Source organism: Coregonus lavaretus (assembly GCF_964263955.1).
Source record: "Coregonus lavaretus genome assembly, chromosome: 12".
Taxonomy (NCBI): domain Eukaryota; kingdom Metazoa; phylum Chordata; class Actinopteri; order Salmoniformes; family Salmonidae; genus Coregonus; species Coregonus lavaretus.
In genome coordinates, this window is record NC_139999.1 from 36,799,617 (window position 1) to 36,819,776 (window position 20,160).

General features: G+C 40.7%; 1 protein-coding gene across 2 annotated transcripts in view; it reads left to right on the plus strand.

Annotated features, from left to right (window-relative positions):
• The window catches only part of LOC311138987 (SAP domain-containing ribonucleoprotein-like), an 83,608-nt gene extending 66,155 nt beyond the window's left edge, over nucleotides 1-17,453 (plus strand). For both annotated transcript variants that reach the window (XM_084173806.1, XM_084173807.1), the window contains exons 10-11: nucleotides 13,277-13,363; nucleotides 15,973-17,453. In XM_084173806.1, the coding sequence (XP_084029932.1) occupies nucleotides 13,277-13,363; nucleotides 15,973-16,014 (129 nt within the window). In that variant the 3' untranslated portion in view covers nucleotides 16,015-17,453. The remainder of the gene's footprint in view (nucleotides 1-13,276; nucleotides 13,364-15,972) is intronic.
• Nucleotides 17,454-20,160: the final 2,707 nt, after the last annotated feature.

Below are 20,160 nucleotides of genomic sequence, written 5' to 3' on the forward strand. Positions count from 1 at the left end.
AGAACGCTCGGATCAACCCTACACCTCGGCCACAGCGTCCAGTGTGCTCTCTGAACGCTCTGAGAGCGAAACGCTCTGAATTTACGAACGGACAATCTGACAACGCTTTGAATTTACGAACGCCCAGAGCGCACTCCAGATTGAATTTACGAACACACCCCATATCTACCGGTATTTAGACGCAAATGTGTTTGACTAACTGTGACATCACATACACAATTCAAAATCTCTGTTCTTTTAACTTAAAATCATGAGTGAGCATAAATTCACCAGTCGGATTAATCACCAACTCATTAGAATGTATTGTGGATGGCTGTTATAGAAATTGTGTAAACAAGCCTAGAGTTCAAAACTGTATCCCCCGCACCCCCTTGTCCTCTGCTCTCCATTTATCTTCTGTGTACCCATTTACTGAGGTTACGTGTACAGGTGAATGAATATTTTAATAGTGATTTGATTTGAGCTTGTTTTGGCTGATTTCATGGGGCAACAGATGAAAAACAATCAGTTTAATTTTACATATAGATTTTACATTTTAGTCATTTAGCAGACGCTCTTATCCAGAGCGACTTACAGTTAGTGAGTGCATACATTATTATAATACTTTTTTTCTCCATACTGGCCCCCCGTGGGAATCGAACCCACAACCCTGCCGTTGCAAACGCCATGCTCTACCAACTGAGCTACATCCCTTTTCCTTTCCATTTGGGACTTATTTTATTGTACTGATCAACAACATTTGCATAGAAGAAGCAATCTCTTTAAGACCTAATTATGTTATTCACACACACAGTGATGGAGACAGGAGAGACGTGACTGAGGCGAAGGAGACTAAGTGAATGAATAACATTTTTGGCAATTACTATGGTTTTTGGTGTATGGTTTTTGTTTTTTCAGCTTGAAATCAGCATATTTTGCGTTATGGTTTGCATATTATCACAAACAAAGTACTAGGGTAGTGAATTGATGTTAGCTTCAGCTGTAAGCTAGCAACAAGTTAGCCTACAAAGCTATCTTCTTGCATTGTAAAGTGTCCTAGCCTGTAATGGCCATTGTTTTGCGAACAGTAATTAACAGCTGCAACATTTCTACATGCTGTGTTGCATTATTCAAGTGTGTTAACTTCTGTGCAGTGGGGAGCTAACATGATGCATCACAGACTCCAAGTGAGTGCAGTCGTTCCTCAGGATAGGCCAGAGCTAGCAATGAGTAAGTGGAGCAAGTACGGCGCACTCGCACTATAAGGGGACATAGGCTGCACTGATAGACAGACTTGATCATCTCTCAATCTAGTACTGAACTGTTTTTCATGTTGTAGTATCGAAACATTACAGAAGTTTCGGTATACAGTGCAATACTAGTGCCTATTACTCCACAAAGCCACTCACTGTCACTGCTATGCTGTCAAAGGCTCCCAATAGCACCTAAATCATTGAGGAAATATTTTTATTTCTGCAACGGTTTGAATTGGAGTGGGGTGACACTGATGATTTCCCCCATATGTGATGGCCGGCAATCACTATGCTGTGCCCCCCTCTCCCTGCCCTGCATTCCACAAAATACAATTGAGGAGCCGTTTTCTGCATTACCACATCATGCATACTTTAATTTGAATTGAAGGAAAGCAATGAGCCAAATTAATTTATCGGCCCTGAGAATGAATGAGTGAATAATTGAATCCCCAGCTAAGGTCATTTATCATTCTCCACACATAGACAAGGCATTTGTCTACTCATTTGAAGGACCATCATTTACATGTGTGATTTTTAAGGAGGAGGAGGCTTGGCCGGACTTTCAGCTCTATCTGCATTTGAATCTGGAATTATAATAGCAATGGGCCCTTTCCCCCCCACAAAGTGTATGGAACCACACTCAAATGTACGCACACACTTTTGAATAGAAGTAAAGAGGGCCATCTGGCCATACATATCTGGGAAAATAAAGAATGCTTCTTGACATGTCACATAATTTAATGTCCCTCAGAATATGGGCACAGATGTCAGTTCAACGTCTAGTAATGATTTACATTTGATTGAGTTCAAATCAAAATCAAATCAAAGTTTATTAGTCGTTTACACAGTTTAGCAGACGTTATAGCGGGTGCAGCAAAATGCTTACGTTACTAGCTCCTAACAATGCAGTAAAATGTCAAACAGGTGTACACAAATAATCGATAAAAAAAGCTAAGAACAAGAACTAAAGATATGTCGGCACGAATCCAGTTAACAACCCAAATAGCACTGTGACAGTAATCCAAATGCAATCTATACGTATCTACACCGAATGAATTTACACAAGATATACTAGGAATTATATATATATACAGCAGGAAATATATTAGTAGTCCTGAGCAATTAACATAAATGTCTTATTTTTCGTTTTTAAGCCGTGGGGGGGGGGGAGATACTTAGCTAACATATGGAATTGTTTTAAGATGGTAATACCATGGATCATTTAGCATTTTGAATTTTAGGACCCCTTTAGGTATAAAAAAAATCAAAAGTATTTAAAAATGATTTGATACAATATTGAATTTGGCCTTTACTACTTTAGCATATTGAAACTCATTGAATAACACATTCATAAATGGTGAAAAAATACAGTCAAAAAAATGTACCATAAGGAATAAGGTTTTGAAGTGTCCTATATCTAGGAGATATAAGAAAGCTCAAGAAATATATGTGTTTTTTGACACATTTAGCCCCTTATTTTTGTTGGCACAAAACTACCTCCATTCGTTTGTATGGGTTACCTTCAGACGAGTCCCCTTTCCATGGAGTGGTCATATTAGTTTGTAAGCCAAACCGGTTGGACGCTACTGTTTTTCGGTAGGCCGACATTGGGTGGATGCGGTGGATTGAGACGCAGCCCATGCAAAAAACCTTATATCTCTAGCTTAAACTGACGGATTTTGATGGAGATTTGCACGATCGAGAGGGATAGAGAGCAGTTGCTTCGTGAGGTATCTCTTCCTGAAAATACATGATCTTAGTGAATGACAGTTGGTATTCAGCAGTCATAAAAGTATGCCTTATTTATATATAGAGATGAGATGATGACTTGGAATTAAATAATAAAGTCATAAAATAAAACACATGTAATATACACAACTGAAATGTTTTATTAGAGTAATGTGAATAAATGATGGTTAATAAGTGATAAGAAGTAATGGACAGTCACTACCATCATGGGACTTTTATTAATTGTTTTATTCTGTGTTACAGCATTCAACCAACATAATGCATAGTGCATTTAATTAAAACAATTATAATAATCGAAACCGAACCGACCTCAAAAACCACTAATTGCTCAGCAATATATATTACAGTGAGCTATGTCAAGAATCCAGTATATAAATAAATAAGCAGTGTGTATAAACAGTAACTAAAATGCAATAGTAGAAATATTAGTAATATTTGAGTTCTCAACTAATGTGAATTCAATGTGAAATAAATAAAAATATCACCATATCATTGGATTTAGGTTAAAAGTAGAAGAAAAAAGCAATGACTAAATGCCCTTAAATTTTGCAAACCCAAAAAAAAATTCCACGTTGATTCAACGTCATCGCATAGATTTTGGGGGGTTGAAATGAGGTGGAAACAACGTTGATTCAACCAGTTTTTGCCCAGTGGGTGATGTCAAGGTACAGAGATGATTGAGAGTTCTTTGTCAGTTTCTATTAATCAGAAATAGCGACGTCTGAAGGCTTTCGTATTTGAGTGTTTCTGTGGGCAAGGTTGTGATTTGTGAAAAAAGTGACATACGAAAAGTGTTAGACACGTCATCTCACCTCTGACCGGTTCATTTTTCCCCCCGTCTTTGCATTTAGCTAAGAATGATAGATTTATGAATGCACTTAGCTACATGACATGGTCCACTATTGTAGCCTCTGATTTTTTTACTCATTAGTCTGAATAATAACTGTCACTAATTCAAGCTGTTCTAGAATGGCTTTGTGAATAGAGAAAGAAAAAGAGCGAGGAAGAGGGAGAGCAAGAGAGGGAGGATAGAGAGGCCAGAGATTAACTCCAGTGAGCTCACTCCATGAGGCCCAGGAATGGCTGAATATTGTTCGGGGGGGGGGGGGGGGGGGGGAATGAACTTGATGATCTCGGCGGGTGGAGGGGGGGATTGCTGTTCCCTGCTCCTGACAATCAAAATTAGATTGGCCAGCACTGTGTCAACACTGGCCTCTGCTTAAGGCATCACAGGGGCAGGGGGGGACAACCGGTTTTTGAGAGTTTGCCATGTGAACTATGGAGACCCCACAGAGCCTTTCACTGACTGTGCAGGCCTTAAAGAAATGCACAACTCTTTTCATAGGCCAACACTGAAACAACCCTTCCCTCAACTCAATCTTTTGTGACAAACATATCCTCTAAGTGCATGCTTGTGTTCTTCTGTTCATCAATATCTTGTGAAACTATTGTGTGAAAATAGTATCAAGTAATTGGAAATGAAAAGATTCCCCACCTCTTCTCATTCCGTCGGCACGTCTTCACTGTGAAGGGGCCAAAACAATACATTCCTGTTGAATAGAAGGGTGGTTGGGGAAGGCGGAGCCAGTAAGAAGGTACACTACATTACCAAAAGTATGTGGACACCTGCTCGTCAAACATCTCATTACAAAATCATGGGCATTAATATGGAGTTGGTTCCCCCATTGCTGCTATAACAGCCTCCACTCTTCTGGGAAGGCTTTCCACTAGATGTTGGAACATTGCTGCGGGGACTTGCTTCCATTCAGCCACGAGCATTAGTGAGGTCGTGCACTGATGTTGGGCGATTAGGCCTGGCTCGCAGTCGGCGTTCCATTTCATCCCAAAGGTGTTCGATGGGGTTGAGGTCAGTGCTCTGTGCAGGCCAGTCAAGTTCTTCCACACCGATCTCGAAAACCATTTCTGTATGGACCTTGCTTTGTGCACGGGGGCATTGTCATGCTGAAACAGGAAAGGGCCTTCCCCAAACTGTTGCTACAAAGTTGGAATCGTCTATAATGTCACTGTATGCTGTAGCATTAAGATTCCCCTTCACTGGAACTAAGAGGCCTAGCCCGAACCATGAAAAACAGCCCCAGACCATTATTCCTCCTCCACCAAACTTTACAGTTGGCACTATGTATTCCGGCAGGTAGCGTTCTCCTGGCATCCGCCAAACCCAGATTAGTCCGTCGGACTGCCAGATGGTAAAGCGTGATTCATCACTCCAGAGAACGCGTTTCCAATGCTCCAGAGTCCAATGGCGGCAAGCTTTACATCACTCCAGCCGACGCTTGGCATTGCGCATGGTGATCTTAGGCTTGTGTGCGGCTGCTCGGCCATGGAAACCCATTTCATGAAGCTCCCGACGAACAGTTATTTTGCTGACGTTGCTTCCAGAGGCAGTTTGGAACTCGGTAGTGAGTGTTGCAACCGAGGACAGACGATTTTTACGCGCTTCAGCACTTGGCGGTCCCGTTCTGTGAGCTTGTGTGGCCTACCACTTCACGGCTGAGCCGTTGTTGCTCCTAGACATTTCCACTTCACAATAACAGCACTTACAGTTGACCGGGGCAGCTCTAGCAGGGCAGAAATTTGACGAACTGACTTGTTTGAAAGGTGGCATCCTATGACGGTGCCACGTTGAAAGTCACTGAGCTGTTCAGTAAGGCCATTCTACTGCCAATGTTTGTCTATGGAGATTGCATGGCTGTGTGCTAATTTTGTACACCTGTCAGCAACGGGTGTGGATGAAATAGCCGAATCCACTAATTTGAATGGGTGTCTACATACTTTTGTATATGTAGTGTAGGTCAGACATTTTGGGCACATGGGGTTTGGCCTTCCATTCCCTGCATTTGAGGCATGAATGTTGGTGTTGACTCACAGCTTGACGTCCCTTCAAAACCCAGAAATGACTGTGAATGTCAGCAAACACCATATCAGCACCAGGATGGAGAAGCTTGTCATCAGAGTGTTTGATAAGGAGCCGGGTGATTGGGTTCTTCGGATCTAGCACTAATGTGTGCACGATTCTGGTTTGAGAGTCTCAGATCTCCGGAGCCTGCCCCCAACTCGAATGAGACCTGTGTACTTGTCTAATTCAGGAGATAGGATTTTGAGGCAGCTTTTCAAGGGGACCGCTTTATCACTTTCCAGCAAATGGAGGTCTTCTGGGAAGGAATTTCTCTGAGAGTACTGGAGGAGCAGTATCTTACATTGAGAATGGTCAGTAGCTGGAGAACCAGGGTTTTAAGGGTGAGCTTGGTTGATGGACTGGTATGTGGCTTCAATCAAATCAAATCACATTTTATTTGTCACTTGCGCCGAATACAACAGGTGTAGACCTTACTGTGAAATGCTTACTTACAACCCCTTAACCAACAATGCAGTTCAAGAAATAGACTAAAGTAAAAAATAAACAAAAAAGTTACACAATAAAATAACAATGCAGAGGCTATATACAGGGGATACCGGTACCGAGTCAATGTGCGGGGGTACAGGTTAGTTGAGGTAATTTGTACATGTAGGTAGGGGTAAAGTGACTGTGCATAGATAATAAACAGCGAGTAGTAGCAGGGGTGTCAATGTAAATAGTCCGGGTGGCCATTTGAATAATTGTTCAGCAATCTTATGGCTTGGGGGTAGAAGCTGTTAAGGAGCCTTTTGGACCTAGACTTGGCGCTCCGGTACCGCTTGCCGTGCAGTAGCAGAGAGAACAGTTTATGACTTGGGTGAATGGAGTCTTTGACAATTTTTTGGGCCTTCCTCTGACACCGCCTGGTATATACAGTACCAGTCAAAAGTTTGGACACACCTACTCATTCCAGGGTTTTTCTTTATTTTTAAAATTTTCTACATTGTAGAATAATAGTGAAGACATCAAAACTATGAAATAACACATATGGAATCATGTAGTAACCAAAAGAGTGTTAGAACAAATCAAAATATATTTTATATTTGAGATTCTTCAAATAGCCACCCTTTGCCTTGATGACAGCTTTGGGGGTCATCAGCATAAGCCAGGGCCATGCGTCGGGCAGACACCAAGTGCATGTGGTGTAGGAGGATGTGATACTTGTACTTCTCTGTTTTCTCTTCAGGCAGGAGGTTTGTGAGGGCCATTTGCAACATGGAAAACTCCTTAGGGTCCATGAATGAAGTTGGGGAAGGAAGGTCCCTCTATGCGGGATGAATTCCTGGGTGTACGCTGCTTGGGGGGTGTAAGTTGGTAGCACTGGGACTAGCCATTGGTCAGGTGTTTGGTAGAAGTGAGCAGTAGGTATGGCAAAGACTTGTGAGGCTGGTTGGGGTCTACCATACTGCTGAAGGTCCTGGTAGGGTGCTGCAGAGGATTGGTGGTTCACCGGATGTCTCTCTGGGTTCAGGACATTCTGGGTTTGAGAGGTGGTGACCTATCGAGGTTGGTGTGCTGGCTAAGGAAGCTGCCTTGGTGCGGAGTAGGACGGGATAGAGTAAACCTCTGGCTGCCTGGGAGGAGGCTGGTATTGGTTGAGGAGACTCTGGGTGGTACTGTGGTTGTTTGTGAAACTGAACAGTAGGTTGAGCGTTCATGATGAGGTTCAGAGTGCACAGGAGGTTGATAGGGCACGGAAGGCTGGAACTGGGTGTGCACGTGGCGCTGTGTGCACGTTGGGAGGCTCAGAATGCACGTGAGGCTGTTTTGTGTTGGGGCTATTGTGGTGGTGTGTCAATATAGGCCCCCTTCCGAGGAAGTTGCTGCCCCTATTCTGGGTAATTCTCGTCCTAGAGCGGAAATGCTTGTTTAGGTTCCACCTCCGAAGAAGGACGTAGGCTCCTAATACATATTCACGAATTGGGGATGGGAACGTCGTGGTGATTTCCACGTGGAGTGGAGAAACAACTACAAATAGGGCACTGACAGCTGTCAGTCTAGCTAGCTATCTTGCTAACCTTATCTAGCTAGCTAATGTTATCTGTTGTTGCTAGGTAATTATTTTACTACACCTTATTCAAAAGATTAGCCAGCTGGCTAGGCTGGCTGGTTCTGGAGCTGGATTTGTCATAAGCATTTAAGGAAAACTTCGTCCAAAGTTTTGGAATCTTCCATAAATTGCAGCCGTGAATCCGCCATAGAAATGGTTAGAAAGAATAAGAAACTCTGGTAATATGGATAACTATTGAACAGTTTGGGATAAATATGTGTTTTTCTACATTGTAATGTAATGGACACGGTGCAACCTTTGGTAGACTGCTGGCAGGCTTTTCGGCTGCAGCAATGCCAAGTCAGCCAATGCTCATGGTTCTCATAGGGGAAGTGAAATGATAGGCTACAATGACTTTGCTCATGATGCATGCCTCAAATGAGATCAACACCCTGAGCGCATCGGACAAGAAACACCAATACAAATGTAACAACAGTACAACAAAATAGATAAACAGGGCAGATACAAGTGTGAACAACAGGCTATAGAGAGAGTACTCATCTTTGTATCTGTTCCATTATAGCGTCTGTGACAGCATGGGCAGCGCCATTGATGCTATCTCCATTTTAAAGTAGTCCGTTTTCATTTTCATTGGCTGATTGCTCTCAACTCATAGGAATCCCCACCCAGTTGAGTACTTTAAAATGGTGTAAGCCCTCAATTGCAATGTCCATGCTAAAACGAGTTATATCCATGATGAGTCCTCTATTTATATCAACAGGCACAACTCCGATATAAAGTCGATTTCTTTCAAATTGCCGAAATGACACGTGTGTTCACTTATATCAGTGCATTTGTAACCTAACCATTTCATAACTTCTATTCAATCAAATAAGCCTCACGTAGCTAATTCTAAGCTAATATGGAATTGTTTTAAGATGGTCATACCACGGATCATTTAGCTATTTGTTTCTGAATTTTAGGACCCCTTTAGGTATCAACATTTTTTAATAATGAATTGGTGAAATATTGAATTTGGTTTTACTGCTACTAGCCCATAGAAACACTTTGAATAACAGATTCATACATGGAAAAACAGATTGTTAATAAATAAATAAAAATATACTTCCATTCATTTTTTTTTACTGGTTCTGGGCGACCTTCAAACAAGTCTTGAGGCTTGTAAAAATGCATTGTTGGTTAAGGGCTTGTACAGTGGCTTGCGAAAGTATTCAGCCCCTTGGCATTTTTCCTATTTTGTTGCCTTACAACCTGGAATTAAAATTGATTTTTGGGGGGTTTGTATCATTTGATTTACACAACATGCCTGCCACTTTGAAGATGCAAAATATTTTTGGGGGTGAAACAAACAAGAAATAAGACAAAAAAACTGAACTTGAGCATGCATAATTATTCACCCCCCCCCCAAAGTCAATACTTTGTAGAGCCACCTTTTGCAGCAATTACAGCTGCAAGTCTCTTGGGGTATGTCTCTATAAGCTTGGCACATCTAGCCACTGGGATTTTTGCCCATTCTTCAAGGCACAACTGCTCCAGCTCCTTCAAGTTGGATGGGTTCCGCTGGTGTACAGCAATCTTTAAGTCATTCTCAATTGGATTGAGGTCTGGGCTTTGACTAGGCCATTCCAAGACATTTAAATGTTTCCCCTAAACCACTCAAGTGTTGCTTTAGCTGTATGCTTAGGGTCATTGTCCTGCTGGAAGGTGAACCTCCGTCCCAGTCTCAAATCTCTGGAAGACTGAAACAGGTTTCCCTCAAGAGTTTCCCTGTATTTAGTGCCATCCATCATTCCTTCAATTCTGACCAGTTTCCCAGTCCCTGCTGATGAAAAACATCCCCACAGCATGATGCTGCCACCACCATGCTTCACTGTGGGGATAATAATAATAATAATATAATATGCCATTTAGCAGACGCTTTTATCCAAAGCGACTTACAGTCATGCGTGCATACATTTTTTTTTGTGTATGGGTGGTCCCGGGGATCGAACCCACTACCTTGGCGTTACAAGCGCCGTGCTCTACCAGCTGAGCTACAGAGGACCTGATGGCCAAAAAGATCAATTTTAGTCTCATCTGACCAGAGTATCTTCTTCCATATGTTTGGGAAGTCTCCCACATGCCTTTTGGCGAACACCAAACGTGTTTGCTTATTTTTTTCTTTAAGCAATGGCTTTATTCTGGCCACTCTTCCGTAAAGCCCAGCTCTGTGGAGTATACGGCTTATGGATAGATACTCCAATCTCCGCTGTGGAGATTTGTAGCTCCTTCAGGGTTATCTTTGGTCTCTTTGTTGCCTCTCTGATTAATGCCCTCCTTGCCTGGTCTGTGAGTTTTGGTGGGCGGCCCTCTCTTGGCAGGTTTGTTGTGGTGCCATATTTTTTTATATCCCAACCCTGATTTGTACTTCTCCACAACTTTGTCCCTGACCTGTTTGAAGAGCTCCTTGGTCTTCATGGTGCCGCTTGCTTGGTGGTGCCCCTTGCTTAGTGGTGTTGCAGACTCTGGTGCCTTTCAGAACAGGTGTGTATATATACTGAGATCATGTGACAGATCATGTGACACTTAGATTGCACACAGGTGGACTTTATTTAACTAATTATGTGACTTCTGAAAGTAATTGGTTGCACTGGATCTTATTTAGGGCCTTCATAGCAAAGGGGGTGAATACATACAGTGCTATGAAAAAGTATTTGGCCCCTTTCTAATTTTCTCTACTTTTGCATATTTGTGACACTGAATGTTATCAGATCTTCATCCAAAACCTAATATTAGATAAAGGGAACATAAGTGAACAAATAACACAACAATTACATATTTATTTCATTTATTTCATAAACAAAGTTATGCAACACCCAATTCCCCTGTGTGAAAAAGTAATTGCCCCCTTACACTCAATAACTGGTTGTGCCACCTTTAGCTGCAATGACTCCAACCAAATGCTTCCTGTAGTTGTTGATCAGTCTCTCACGTCGCTGTGGAGGAATTTTGGCCCACTCTTCCATGCAGAACTGCTTTAACTCAGTGACGTATGGGTTTTCAAGCATGAAATGCTCGTTTCAAGTCCTGCCACAACATCTCAATTGGGATTAGGTCTGGACTTTGACTAAGCCATTCCAAAACTTCCAATTTGTTGCTTTTTAGCTATTTTCATGTAGACTTGATTGTGTGTTTTGTATCATTGTCTTGCTGCATGACCCAGCTGCGCTTCAGCTTCAGCTCACAGACGGATGGTCTGACATTCTCCTGTAGAATTCTCTGATACAGAGCAGAATTCATGGTTCTTTCTATTAAGGCAAGTCGTCCAGGTCCTGATGCAGCAAAGCATCCCCAAACCATCACACCACCACCACCATGCTTGACCTTTGGTATGATGTTCTTACTGTGGAATGCAGAGTTTTCACCAGGCATTACTGGAACCATGTCGTCCAAAAAGTTATACTTTTGAATCATCTGTCCATAGAACGTTCTTCCAAGAGTCTTGATGATCATCCAGGTTCTTTTTGGCAAACTTTAGTCAACTTTTTGGACGAGATGGGTCCCATTATGCCTGGCGAAAACCAAACACTGCATTCCACAGTAAGAACATCATACCAAAGGAGCATTTAATAGGATTTTCTACCTGTACCAAACCTAGTGGATCATGCTGGAAATACCCGTAAAAGCAAAGTGGAGAAAAAAAAGCCAACAAAGCATGGCCCTATCTACTGTATATTCTTATTTTGTATATATTTCCAAACATTACTTTTTCAAATGTTTTACTATTTTGTATTACTTATGGTGTACTTTTTTATAAAGGAGTATTGTTTGCACTATTGAGGCAGGGTTCAAGACTGTGACCAAAACACTCACATTTGCGACCCTTTCACTTGGCAGTACGACGACAATTTTTTTATTGGTCGCTAGGGAGCCAGTGATTTTATTTTTGCTGGTTATGTTATTTTTGGTTCACAATTTGCTTTTTTTATTATCATCATGATTTATTCAAAATGGGTATGTAAACCAGGTATTCAAAAATGTTAGTCCCAAGTCTAGGCCTATCTGGACTTCTGTGGATTCTGTGGTCCTCTGTAGCTCAATTGGTAGAGCATGGCGCTTGTAACGCCAGGGTAGTGGGTTTGATCCCCGGGACCACCCATACGTAAAAATGTATGCGCACATGACTGTAAGTCGCTTTGGATAAAAGCGTCTGCTAAATGGCATATTATTATTATTATTATTATTATTATTATTTATCTGGCAGAATAATGATTTGTATCAATCGTGGGACATTTAGCCTATGCTGTACATTGTACAGTACAAAAACACTGCTAGCCAAACACAGCGTTCTGCTAGGTGCGCAATTTAATTAAAGGGCAACTACACCCCCAACTACACCCTCTCCTGATGTGGTTTAAGCATTGTTGTGGACTTAAAACATAAAATGTTTGTAGTTTTTCTATTTAAAAAAAGTGTGATTTTGAGAGTGAAAACCTGAAAAAAAAAATAGGAAAACTCGGAAACCTGGAAAAACTAAATGGGGAAAACTGAATTTACCAAAAGATAAAGCAGATTTTATAGGGCCCTACAACTGTAGACTGACTGTTCAAAATCGCTAACAATAACACCCTTTTTGAGATTGCGCAAAGGTTTATTTTTTTCCCTCCAAACAATCTATGTAAATCTGATATTGTCAAGTTAAAATGTTATTATTTGTGTATGGAGGTTAGGTCATTATAGACTATAGGCTACTTGCTCAGCCCGAAAATTAAAGATAACATTTAAATGATGCGCGCAGCATCTGCTTTCCTGGGACAGTATTCTTTTCATTCGGTGTGCCAATGGCAAATTTACCTGAATGTCAAGCCCATGCTAATTTAACTTCAGAAAATAATGTAACTTTGACCAACTTATTTTTCTTCTTAATTGAACAATTATGGTGGTAGCGCAACCAAAAGCACATATTTGCCTTCTTTGTTGGTCTTTGAGCTAGTAAGGCTGTATGGGGCGTCCCTCTCTCAGCCCATCCCGCTCCTCACGTTGGTTCTGGGATGTGGACGGGATGGAGCCGACCTCAAGGGTTGTGTTTTGGAGGTTTGACCAGTGACCTGGAATCTGTCAGTTTGTTCTTGTTGGCAATCTCTACCAGAGCACAGTGTGTGAGGGAAAAGCTTGCTGTGTCCTCGCGTAACCTTAAAATTATTCGCCAGGCCACCAGATTTTCAGCCTTTTAATTTACACCCAGAATTTGGGGGTATTTTTCTCCCACCTTACTCAATGTCCTTTGGCATTTCTGTCAGCGGAATGTCATTTATTTGTTGCTTTTCCAAAACACTATTGTCTACACCATTGGAAGTCTCCTCATCCATTTCTGATGTTGTGTTGCAGGTTGAAGTCGACGAGAAGCTGAAAAAGAGGAAGGAGAGGTTTGGGATTCTCACTGCTGCTGCTGTAGTTGGGGCCGAAGATAGCGAGGTACAAAAGGTTTTGTTTTCATGTTCTTGGGCTATGACCTGTTGTTGCCAAAAGAGAGCTGGTAGGACAGATTTGTAAGTGATCAAACACTGTTGTGAGAAATAAGCGAACGGAATGTTCACATAATTGTGTGTTGGGGAGGAGGGTATAAGAATGTTTTGTAAGTTGCTATTAGAATGTTTTAGAACAGAAAAATAATGAAGAATAGCATAGTTCTGAGGGAAGAATCATTGGGCATTGCCTCAATATTTAGGCAGTGTTTGAAAGAGAAAACCAAAAGCAAACATTTAGTTGATGTTGTGAACCTATTTTGAGTCAATAGATGTGTCAAATCTGTTGGGTAAATGTATTGTGAGTCATCTTTAACAAGTGTAAATGATGGCTTAAATTCCACATTTCACAATTCATATTCTTGGAAAATGTCCTTGTTTCCAAGGTTCATAGGGGTATACAAGCATAGAGTCTAACTTTACAGTTCTCAAAGTTTATACATTGACAGTTTTTTGAAAATGTCTTGAATTATTATGATGTTCCCTTGAACATACACAAAGGAATTCCAGGGGATATCGGAGCGTGTCGATGACCTATATAGTCATCCAGCAATGACAAGCAGTTACAGTATTTTGTGCTTGCTTAGTTCTGCTGTTATGTTATCTAGCATGCAATATGGTTATTCATTATTATGCATAAATAAGAAATCAAATGACTAAATCATATATGTAAGGATGATGCTTGTAGTTGTAATGTTGCAGGTATCAGGCCTGCTTGTCTTGATACTGACTAAATACTCTGTGATCTTTCTGCTTCCTCACCACCACCCTGTCATTTAAATAATAATTCAGCAATTCTAATCTCACTTAATAAGAAATATCTATTTATTATTGTTGCACATGCATATTCCACAAATAGAAATCATGATTCTGTGGAGTCACAATTTACAATTAATTCTGTATGTGCTCTTCTGTATACCTTTGAAACACATGACATGTACACTACCTGTCAAAAGTTTTAGAACACCTACTCATTCAAGGGTTTTTATTGATTTTTACTGTTTTCTATATTGTAGAATAATAGTGAAGACATCAAAACTATGAAATAACACATGGAATCATGTAGTATCAAAAAAAGTATTAAACAAATCAAAATATATTTTATATTTGAGATTCTTCAAATAGCCACCCTTTGCCTTGATGACAGCTTTGCACACTATTGGCATTCTCTCAACCAGCTTCATGAGGTAGTCACCTGGAATGCATTTCAATTAACAGGTGTGCCTTCTTAAAAGTTAATTTGTGGAATTTCTTTCCTTCTTAATGCGTTTGAGCCAATCAGTTGTGTTGTGACAAGGTAGGGGGGGTATACAGAAGATAGCCATATTTGGTAAAATACCAAGTCCATATTATGGCAAGAACAGCTCAAATAAGCAAAGAGAAACGATAGTCCATCATTACTTTAAGACATGAAGGTCAGTCAATACGGAACATTTCAAAAATGTTGAAAGTTTCTTCAAGTGCAGTCGCAAAAACCATCAAGCGCTATGATGAAACTGGCTCTCATGAGGACCGCCACAGGAATGGAAGACCCAGAGTTACCTCTGCTGCAGAGGATAAGTTCATTAGAGTTACCAGCCTCAGAAATTGCAGCCCAAATAAATGCTTCACAGAGTTCAAGTAACAGATACATCTCAACATCAACTGTTTAGAGGAGACTGTGTGAATCAGGCATTCATGGTCGAATTGCTGCAAAGAAACCACTACTAAAGGACACCAATAAGAAGAAGAGACCTGATTGGGCCAAGAAACACAAGCAATGGACATTAGACCGGTGGAAATTTGTCCTTTGGTCTGGAGTCCAAATTGGAGATTTTTGGTTCCAACCGCCGTGTCTTTGTGAGACGCGGTGTGGGTGAACGGATGATCTCCGCACGTGTATTTCCCACCGTAAAGCATAGAGGAGGAGGAGGTGTTATGGTGTGGGGGTGCTTTGCTGGTGACACTGTCTGTGATTTATTTAGAATTCAAGGCACACTTAAACAGCATTGCTACAACAGCATTCTGCAGTGATACGCCATCCCATCTGGTTTGGGCTTAGTGGGACTATCATTTGTTTTTCAACAGGACAATGACCGAACACACCTCCAGGCGGTGTAAGGGCTATTTTACCAAGAAGGAGAGTGATGGAGTGCTGCATCAGATGACCTGGCTTCCACAATCCCCCGACCTCAACCAAATTGAGATGGTTTGGGATGAGTCGGACCGCAGAGTGAAGGAAAAGCAGCCAACAAGTGCTAAGCATATGTGGGAACTCCTTCAAGACTGTTGGAAAATCATTCCAGGTGAAGCTGTTTGAGAGAATGCCAAGAGTGTGCAAAGCTGTCATCAAGGAAAAGGGTGGCTATTTGAAGAATCTAAAATATATTTTTATTTGTTTAACACTTTTTTGGTTACTACATGATTCCATATGTGTTATGTCATAGTTTTAGATGTCTTCACTATTATTCTACAATGTAAAAAATAAAGAAAAACCATTTAATAAGTAGGTGCTCTTAAACTTTTGACCGGAAGTGTATGTAGAATGTTCCTTACATGTTCGTTTTTACCCCATTTCAGGCAAAGAAGAGGAAACGAGCAGAACGATTTGGAAATAATTGATCCAATTGGACATTTCTACTTTTTTAAAGATTTCATTTTGTATTTTTTAAACTTGTTACTCTTGTTCTACAGTGGTAAAATACCAACCTGTGCTGTTCAGTAAGAAATAATGTTTACAGTATGTAAAAGTTTAGAAATTAAAGATCTTATCCAATTTCCCACAAGTGTCCTAATAACCCTTGAGTAAACTTGTCCTATTGCTGTTGGGAAATAAGTCTGTGTACACCATTAGGGGTTAAAGGAACTCTGTAGGGGAGAAGGGTTTGATGTTCCCTGGCAGGGATTTGGGTGTGTCCCAGCCCCATTGGATAATGACTAAGCAATTTATAGCTAAACCTGTCAATAGTCTCCTGCGAACCAGGTGGTATGGTACCACTGCTCCAGGTTTGTGACATTTGTCACTCAATGGACATGCTGTAACAAGTGTGGAGGCACTAAGCAACTGTTCAGTTGGAAATTCATTGTTAAATCAGATATCCACTTCAATAGTTTGCCAGTTTGGATTCCTGGCTGCACACTTAAGCTAACTTTATAATCATCTTACAGTAACTTAATTGTGCTATACAATACATTTCAGACACTTTGGGATGATTTAGGCATAGCATTTCAAACATGCTATATTGACTTGGCATTGGTTTTTGGCAGAAATACTAGTTGGCATTTGGTGATGTGAGCCAGGTAAACAAAAACATGGATTGCGGTCTCTGCTTGTCCAAAGACTACTTTCATATTGGTTTCCTTACACTGTGATTTTTTATTTGGGCGAACTATCCCTTTAACACGATTGCTAAGTGGGTTTGTAAACAGTTAATAATGAGTACATCGTTTCTAGATCTGTAATAAAACATGTGACTGTTATTGGACTTCTGACAAATTGTTCTTACTACATTTCACAATATAATTTAAATCAAACTCCTACTGAACTCCAGCTAAAAGTCTCCTCAACCATATGCTATAGCACCACCAATACTGTTTTTTCATATTTAAATATTTAAACAATTTAACCAAAACACTTGAATATTCCCTGAGACAGTCATTTGGGATGGAGGCAATTATCACTTGAAGTTGAAGCATCCCTGAAACGGGCAGAACTGGACTCTTTCATCCTTCACACAAGTGTATAAGTGTGATATTTCTTGAACAATCTTCCTGTCTGAACACTGGTCCGTTATTGAGCCGGACACAAAGGTGTTACTGATGACTGTGTTCAGCAATCAATCCTATTGATTGCTGCCCCAATTTACCTTCCCTGAACCTTTCTTCACTTTATGGCTATTGCTGACATCATAAACTTCCCAACCCTCTTTCTTGGGAGGTCTGTAACATTTTAATATGTTTCCTGTTTTCCCCTCGAGTGCATTTCAACAGGTATATTTTATGATTTCTAGCTGTTGTCATTGGTTTAATGTTTTATGCAATAAAGTATAGTGACAAATGTAGCTGTAATGTTTGTGTTGCCAATGAAAATGACTAATGATGATAAGGAGTAGTTGTGGAAGTTGGACAAAGTGTTAGTAGCTAAACAATTGCCACTTTAGCACTTTAACCAGTGCCTGTCACTTGTAGCTTACCTGAGGGGATCTGATTGTCCTTTGGCAGCATGAAGTTGAGAGCTCTCCCACCTTCCCTCAAATTAACTGTGCACTAGTTTGACAGTTTTTAATTGAAGACGACATTGACTGAGAACAGGTCCCCTGTGGCTTTTAGTGGTCCATGTAGGCCAGAAATGAGTCATGAATATGTAGCTATGTGTGCGCATAGGTGAGAGTTTGTGATTATGGGCAGAGTGTGTGAATGATTGTTTGGTAAGGATTTTGTGTGAGCATGTTTACATTTACATTTTAGTCATTTAGCAGACGCTCTTATCCAGAGCATTTTCATACTGGCCCCCCGTGGGAAACGAACCCACAACCCTGGCGTTGCAAGCACCATGCTCTACCAACTGAGCTACAGGTTGTAAGGTTTATGTCATTGCTGGCGTCAATGTTCTCTTCTCTGGGGTGGGTGGTCTGTGTGCATTTGCATCAGTAAAGAGCTCCGTCTTCAGTCTCATTTGTCCCCCATTGATTCGCTAAATTAGGTTGATGAGAGGCCGTCCTATCAGGTGACATATTAATTGGGTCATGCTAGATCCCGTACGAAATCCAAACAATGGCCTCCCAACACTAAACCTTTCTCTTCGGGCCTGTTTCTCTCCTCCTCTCTCTCTTCCACCAATTAGCCTCAGAATTAATCTGTTTCCAGTACCCTCACCCCTCAACCATCCCAAGAGTCAGGATGCCACCAGGCAGTCACTGACCTCCTAAATGCATTTTGTGTGACCCATGACAGGTATGTTTATAAGTTAGGAGCTGGAAATGCCACAAGTAAGGTGTGGCAGTGGGCTAGGGTAGGGGTAGCCAGAGAAACACAGGGAAAGGACAATCAATCAGCCGTGAATTTCGTAAGCTAAATAAATGATTTATTGTACAAAATAAGACAGAAAACAAATAACAAAAAAACAAAAAAATAACAATGGAACCGTTATTAATATGCACAACCATTAAACTACAACGTTGGGGTGAATTTTATCTACACAACATGATGAACTGATGAAAGTGAAAGAAAAGAAAGTTGACAAAAACAGAAGCGGAGAACCTGTCCAAAACATCATAAAATGTCAACATTTGGGTATTTATTTACATAGAGATTTCTTCCTATCATATATTTATATATATGAAAACACTTTCTTACACATACCAGTATACAGACACAAAAATTCAAGATGCAACTTTATCCACAGCATTAACCAGAGTTCAGCCATGGTCCTGGGCACAGCCACTTTTATTTTTATTTTGTCAGTATACATTACCTTTAGCTATTTGCTTCAGTCACTCTTTTGAACTCAGCTGTCAATTACTCAATCTTGACCTGAGACCAAGGTGACCCTGTGGCTTTAGTAAAAAAATTTGGGTTTACTATCCAGGTTACATGTTTGCACAGATTAACTCATGACAAAACCTAACTGTCAAATTTATAACAGAATGCTGAAGTGAGGTAGACATACTTTGAAATTCATTGATTTGATCTTAATAAATACAGAGACACTTGACCAGTTGAATTGTTTCCAACCGCTGCCCATTCTACATTTTTTCTCCCTTTGAAATTGTTTAGCATATATATTCCTGCAGTTACAAAAGTTACAGCACACATGTCATCCTCTACTTTGGCTAATGATCCCTGGATACTTTTTCCCATTCTAATATGGGCACTTTCACTCAAAACACACAAAGGCAAAACATGTCTGTGTTAGACCGTCAACACAAGTCGCTCAAATTCAAAAGGACCGAAAGTCTCTCAGAGTTGATGACAGATTGATTGAAGTTGACAGAGGGGCATTTCCAGTTTAAAGCGTTCTATGTTCATCGGTCCAAACACTTGTTACACACGACTTATCACCCCGGGAGGGCGAGGAGGCCTTTTGGCCGCTGGTCAGTCCAGGTTTCTGAGATGGGTGTAAGAGGAGCGTGAGAATATGGACAGGCCTCCGCATCAGACGAAAAGGAAGACAGGAAAGCGTGATGGTAACAAAAGAAGTGATAGGCTCACTAGTCTATACACATGGTGTATCGCCAGACGTTGGACAGTTCTTTTTTCAATTGTAAAAGCTCTTGTGCTCGATAAGGTAAAATACAAACACAAACAACAACATGACTCCTCACTCCATGAATGTCCCATAGTGCAAAATTTATTGTTGGTAAGGTAGTACCCAGAAAGTATTTTTTTTGTACCCCTTTCAATTATATACATATATTATTTATATATAATGTCAGAAGGCTCTTCCTTTATCCAACAGCATAGTGCTTTCGTTTTTAACAAAGGGATATCTTCGCTTTGACATCCAGGAGACAAGACAGACTTCAAGCTTTCTAATCTACACTATGTTCAAGCACTTCCAATATTTACTGCATATTACAGATGCAGTTGAGGGGGGGGCATCGAGATATTCAATCAAAATATATGTTCTCTCTAACCTAGAAATGGCATTTCAGCTGTATTCTTGTCCGTATCAATGTTCCTTATTTCATATGATTCACAATCTAGCTCTTCTTCCCTTTACTTACTAGTATGAAGGCCTATGTCAATCAAGCATTTGAGTTTCTTTCC